Source organism: Penaeus japonicus, unplaced genomic scaffold (assembly GCF_977035675.1).
Source record: "Penaeus japonicus unplaced genomic scaffold, GWHDUDI00000001_assembly GWHDUDI00000021, whole genome shotgun sequence".
Taxonomy (NCBI): domain Eukaryota; kingdom Metazoa; phylum Arthropoda; class Malacostraca; order Decapoda; family Penaeidae; genus Penaeus; species Penaeus japonicus.
The window spans coordinates 10,768,765-10,775,582 of NW_028234423.1; the positions used below are offsets into that span (position 1 = coordinate 10,768,765).

A 6,818-nucleotide genomic window follows, 5' to 3' on the forward strand; every position below is an offset into this window, starting at 1 on the left:
ACTGAATGAGCTCATGAAATCTTACCTGAAATCTTTCCACCGTTTTCAACAACATAGCTATCAATAATGTTGTCCTGTGGGAGGAACCAATGCACAAATTCATCTCTGCTGAACACAGGTGCCAGATCAAACTTCTTCAGGTAAGTGTCTAACAACTTGTGGGCCTGATCCACATCCTCCGCTTTGAGTCTGCGAAATCCTGTTGTCACAGTTTCTGTTGGCAGCCTGTACAACTTCAGCGTCCGTTGCATAGTCATGTTCTTACCCAGATGGGAGAACTTAACATCAATGAGCTTCTTTGGATTGAGGGAACGGTGCCAGTAGCGACAGGATGCAACTGGCTTTGGCAGCGTTACACCAGCAGTGTAAACAGCCTAGACAGGTTTTTAAAAATAGATAAAAGATTAGACAAAGTTGATGCAAATTGATTGGGAAAGAATAAAAACTTATATTGAAATCATAATATGAAGTAACTGTATTACGCAAAAGAAAAAATAACAGTGAGAGGGCATAAGAAAGCTTATTCACACTGCAATCCTTATCATATATTTCAGTTGTTCTAGAAGCACAATTATTTAGATGAAATTTCATGATTTTTTTCTCATGATGAAATATATAAATAGATCTCACTAACAACTAATGTTTAGGATAAAAGCAAACTGATTTTGCTCTTCCAGTCTTTACAGAATTAAAGCTAATAAGCATACATAATATTTTTAAAAAATGAAAAGAATGTTGCTCCTAACCATAATCAGAATGGAAAAAAAGTTTATTATAGTAACCAATACAATCTTTATAATTCATATACTTCACTTTAACACCAAAACTGAACAGTAAAATTCCTTGCCAATTTTCCAAATGATGGAATATGAGTTTATCTTTAAGCAATGTATCTTTTTTCTTACCTGGAATATTCCAGTTAGGTTGACCCTTCTGGTGATTTCCTTAATCAAAACTGGTGCTAGGCGCTTGGCTCGAAGCTTTTTGTGCACACACAGGAAGTTGATTTCTACCATTGGCTGTGTGCTGGAGGAATCATATTGAAATTCACTTTTCTACAGATCTTTTTTTTTCTAGTTTTCTTCTCAAAAGTGCTGTATCTTAATCTTTTACTCAACATGTAATCAATAGTCTTTTAATCATACTACTTATTGCTATACCTAAAATCAGAACAAAAATGAAACAGCACAAAGAGAAACACAGAAGAGGGATAATAAAAGGCTGAGGTTATGGGTAAGGATGAGAGAATGCCGGAGAAGTGTGACTTCACAAAAGAAGATTACTTACTGTTCATATATCCTGATCTGGGCTGGAACAGCAGAGATGAAACCTACTAATCTATTGCTTTTGGTGACTCGCACGCCAACATGCCACTGAGACTTCCAACTTGGTGGCATCAGAGCCCATCGCAAGAACTCTTTACTGTAGTCAAACCTAATAATAACAATGACAAAAATATTAACAACAATGATAATAACAGTAAGATTAATGAGGAAACAGTAGTAATAACAATAATACTAACAACATTACTTTCAATAATAATAACAATAATAAAATTGATGAAAACATTCAGACACAATGAAAAAGACAGATAGATGTACTACTTACCGGAACATGTTGTCGTCATCCTCTACATAGTTTTCATTTAACAGGTTGTACAAGTTTTGTAACTGAAAAGGAAAAAAGAATAGATGTACAACTGAATGGTGGACACGCTGTAAAAAATCAATTGTTTTACAGGATTTGAAAGTCAAATTTTTTCTCACATTCTGTGGAGGAGGAGGAAGAAGAAATAGAAAAAAGGAAAGAGAGATCTAATGATGAAAGAGTTGAATAAAGAGATGCCACCAACTTACCACATCTTCATTGGTCAAATCTAGCGTATCCCACTTGAACCCATCAGGTAAGTTGTAAGGTTCCTGCTTGATATCCTCAATCTTCTTGTCAGGCTCAATTGCTTCATTCACATTCTCACCTACTTCTTCATCTGAAAAATTTGAGACAAGGATTTGCCTTTCAATTACCTTACTTTGCATCAAATATCATGCACTGGCATATAGAGTATACCCATTATTTGGCACGAAAGCAAAACTGAGGAATTCTTCCCAGAATCTGGATGGATCCTTTGTGGCACTACCACTCTTACTTAAGCCATTGCAGATGTGCATCAAGACTGTCTTGACACCTAAGCTTTTGGCTTGATGACGGGTGTCATTGGGGGGTAGATGATTTGTAGTTTATAATAAGCTTATCAAGGTGTAAAAGATAAACTCAGCAGGAACATGGATGCATGGCAAACAACAACAGAAATGACTGAACTAGCAGTGCCTGATCTCAAAAACAGTCATAATTATTGTTATGTTCAAGCAATGCAGTGTTTAGGTAATAAACTTTATAATATATATATATATTTTTTTGCCATACAAAAATATTCAATATAAAATATAATCATTTGTGCAGCCAGATTGAGAGAGAAAGGTGAACCAGACCATGTCCAGTGTCTACAATGTGCCCTTGTGCCTGTATGGCTGCCTTATCTATGGCACTTGCAGTCATATGCATAGGTTTCTTTCCTCTTCCCCCATAACTTCAGGTTATCTTCATTATGGATGGTTATTTCTTTCATTTGCAAAAATAAAAAAAATAAAATAGCTTTTTGTCATCCCATAAAACTGCATTACTTCTATCATACTGAGTATTGAGAACATAATGAGCTGATATGGACCATATAATACAATCTTTGTCTACAGCAACATTGATAAAGCCTGTCATATGGCACATATAAGCCTCATGATACATTAAAATACAAAAATGGTTCTAGTATTATAATGAATGAATGAAAGAGATTGCGAACTGTTATGATATGTGTGAAACTGCATCGCTCTGAAATAAAACCCATCTGGGATGCCACCCCATCTTCAATGGGTCAATATACCATACAGACATATATAGGGAAATTTCTAGACCTTAAGCTTGACATCAAGACAAACCTAGACCTTGTGGAACTCTAGGAAATTCTATGGTCAGTCTTTAATAAATTCAATATTAAACAATAAAAAATTAAATAATATTCAAAACAAATAATCCCTAATATATACATATATTCTTGAAAAATATACTAATATTTTTTTTTTTCTTTTCACAGATGATCACAATAATCTTGAGCATACTATATTTAGGTCAGAACAGTCCCTATACTCCCATGAAAAGAAAAGAAATAATAATATTAGTAATTTGGTAACAACACCAGATACAAAAATATAGTGAATACTTAACTAATCATAACATGTAACACTATGATGACTCCTTTCTAATACTTACTGATCTTTGGAACAGGCTGAGTATTCCAAAAGTGGTACTCCTTTTGATTCTGCAGTTGCATCTTCCGCATATATCTCTCCACCTCCGGAATGAGACGAGGTGGGACGTGGGCATTCATACCCATCCCTTCCGTCTGTTAGTAACATAAAAAAAAAGAAAAAAGAGATACAAGATAAGGATACATATGATCAAATTTTAATCTTAGAAAACTATATTTAATGGACAAGCATAGTGAAAAAATTCTGTAATATCCTTTAACCCTTACAGTACTAGCCGCCTATATCGCAGTGATAAAAAAGTTTCCCTTCCAGACGAAAAGCTTTGACAGAGCTCAACTGGAAGACCAAATAGATATATCCTCTCAGAAGGCCCTATACCCACTGAGTCCAAGTAATCAGAGACCACTACACCCATCACTGCATCCCCTACCCCCTTCCCCTAGGGCCCTGTCCTTTCCCTTCATACAGTCACATCCCATAGCTGACCTACTTGCGACATCATTTAGTTTTTAACATGTGTTTATATATAGAGTTATATGAGAAATAGGCCAACATAACTTATCACTTCACACATTACAAAGAATAGGTATTTCTTTGCTTTATATGTCATATTCACATGATCTTTAAAGATTTCCCCAATTACTTTCCTACATAAGAGGTTACTTTTTCAACTTTAATGTTCCACTGTACAGTAACTCTCTGACATACCAGCAAGAGAGCTGCATTTTTGGTTTGATTAGCAACTGCAGGGCAAGTACAGGTTAAGGACCTGCTGTCTTTAGGGGTTAACTACAAATTGATTATATCATTATAGTGTCACTAGTAACTAAATTATATAATAATAAAAAATGTAAAAACAACATAAAGGTAATCAAATAAAAAAGCATATAATTATAACAAACATTTAAAAGTCCATCTATTTTCTCCTAGACTGTTTGGATGATAATCACACTAGAACAAAATATACAGCATTAAAAAAGGAGGGAACAATATAGTACAATTGGAAGAAGAGGAGGAAGAGGAAGAGGTAGAGGAGAAGAAACAAGAGGAGGAGGAGAAGGAAGAGCAGGAAAAAGAGCAGGAGGAAGAGGAAGGAGTAAGAGAAATAACTTGGTACACACCTGAGCCAGGCCGCTGGTACTGGGCTCCGATTCGCCATTCACAATGGGTGAATCCTTCTCCTTGTTCTCCTTATTCTTGTTCATCTTCTTTCCCTTTCTCCTGTTGGAACAGTGGGTAATATCATTTTGAAATACTGATACTAGTTTTAGTAATAACAATGGTTTCCATGACAAAATTAACCAACTAACAATCTAAAATGATCCAATAATCCAAATATTGCATAAAAAACAAGGTAAAAAAAGGGCTGAGGCTATCTCATACAAATCCACTGCCAATTATTATCTATGAAGAGATATAACAGAAGGAATGACTGAGAAAAATCTGATTCCAACATCATCAATTTTCAAAGACACATTTATCGGCCAAAGGAGTTTTATCTCACAGAGTGTTCTAAGATGCTATTGCCTCCTGGAAACTGGAAACTTTGTTCTGTGTGCAGGTACATTCACAATTAGTTTTTCAAACTATGCAGTTTGGTAAGGATCCTGATTTTCTTTGCTTAGATAACTACTGGAGCTCTGTCAAAGGCTGAGAAAAGCTTCATGTGTAGTCTGGTATGACAGAGCAAGTAGACCCTCTTAGTAACTTGTAATAAAATAAGGAACCAATTTCAGCTCTATCTTGGTAGAATATAAATGGTGGAGGTTTGCTGGCTTTGGTCAGTGTCACAAGTGCAGACACCATAGCAGTTGCTTGACACTGCACCACTATCGAATGGAGTCTAGGCAACATAAGTATGAGCAAAAAATTTATTACAAATGATATAATGCATTAGTTTGTAAGTTTTACATAAGGTTTGATAATAAACTTCATGTGATTCTGAGAAATTTGCCTGGCCAATTTCCAAAACTGTGCAAAACAAAATGATGGCCAGTTATTGCCCTCATGCCAAAAAATATCAATTTTGGACCTTCCATATCTACACGTTTCCCATTCCTTTCATGCCTCACCATAAATTGGAAATTCCTATTTTTCACCAAGTAATGGATCAGCAGTCCCAAAACAAGCAATTTCAGATTTTAAAAAGGAAAAAATGTATCAACAGTGCAATAAAACAGAGAAAACTAGGTGGTATTTGAAAATAATCCCATTTTAAAGACCACTGTGGGCTATTTCCTACCATTTGCCAAATATTTTTTCCATGAATTTGAGTTTTGTTTCAGGGCAAACATTTGGCAATCTTCTTTTATCCTTTTGTTTCTCAATGTAAATAAGAGAACCTACAATGTTCAAAATGTCCTCAACCTAGTGAGTGCTTGTCTGCCTTTTGAGCAAGTGACATCATCTCTGAATAACTTCAAACAATAAATCTGCATATGATTAACCTACTATCAGGGGTAAAAGTGACTGTCCAAAGCAAGCCTGCATCACATGACATAATGGCCTCAGAATCGTCCCTCTGGCAAAGGCCAACCCACCTCCACCACATCCACCTTATGGACATGGGATCATGGACTGGCCTTCCCTTTACCTGATGCAAATTATCTCTCAATGTCGAGCTGTGTGTTCTAGGAGGTTATTACCTTGTTTTCTCTCTCTTAGCATGCTATCCTGAACTATCCTGAATCTTATTCAAATGAAGTCCTTATCCCTGGAATTAATAACGAATAATAATACCGGTGATAGCTGAGCGACTTGACAGGTAAACATGCATAAACACAGCTCGATAGGCCTACTGCATGAAAGCCTACAATAAGTTAGCCTTGTGCATGCAACCACAAATCCGTCAAAACGCTAATCAATTCACAAAAAGGCAAATCTCCCACCTCTGTCCTTCACACGCTGCATATCATTGAAACCAAAGTAATGACAACAAAATTCTCAACCCCACAGAACGAAAAAATATCCTTTAAAAAATACATAGAAAAAATCCCCCGACGCGAAGGGCCTCCTAACTCCTTCCCGGGATTTTAAGCAAATTGTTGACTTATTTACTCCTCCCAAGAACTCACGCCTTGCTATGGTGTCCATGATCGGCATTCACGCCCTCGGATCTGTCTGGTGCGGCCGCCATTACTGAAAATACCAGGGCGAAGGGAGAACAAGTGACGGTCACGGTGCGCCGCGCAGGGGATTCTCGGCTGGGAGTCACACCGGCGTTTAGGGATGGGGACTCGAGGGGCTTTCAGGGGAGGGGACGCCTGTGTGCCATTTGGGGGGCTAGGGATTTCCGGGGATTTTGAGGGGAGGGGAAATGACATGCAATTTGAGGGCTGGGGATTTACAGGGATTTTTGGAGAGGGGAATGTACAGAGTATGTTATATAGGGGCTGAGGATTTACGAATACTTTTAGGGAGGGGTGGGGGGTATACAGAGTATGTTATAGAGGGGCTGGGGATTTACAGGGACTTTTAGAGAAGGGAATATATAGTATA

General features: G+C 37.0%; 1 protein-coding gene across 1 annotated transcript in view; it reads right to left on the reverse strand.

Moving 5' to 3' along the window:
* Nmt (N-myristoyl transferase) overlaps positions 1 to 6,614 on the reverse strand; it is a 16,527-nt gene extending 9,913 nt beyond the window's left edge. The window contains exons 1-8 of the mRNA XM_043024573.2: positions 6,395 to 6,614; positions 4,442 to 4,541; positions 3,322 to 3,454; positions 1,857 to 1,987; positions 1,609 to 1,670; positions 1,288 to 1,434; positions 906 to 1,026; positions 26 to 374 (exon numbers count right to left, since the gene is read on the reverse strand). Of these exons, the coding sequence (XP_042880507.1) occupies positions 26 to 374; positions 906 to 1,026; positions 1,288 to 1,434; positions 1,609 to 1,670; positions 1,857 to 1,987; positions 3,322 to 3,454; positions 4,442 to 4,541; positions 6,395 to 6,456 (1,105 nt within the window). The 5' untranslated portion in view covers positions 6,457 to 6,614. The remainder of the gene's footprint in view (positions 1 to 25; positions 375 to 905; positions 1,027 to 1,287; positions 1,435 to 1,608; positions 1,671 to 1,856; positions 1,988 to 3,321; positions 3,455 to 4,441; positions 4,542 to 6,394) is intronic.
* Between the last annotated feature and the right edge of the window lie 204 nt (positions 6,615 to 6,818).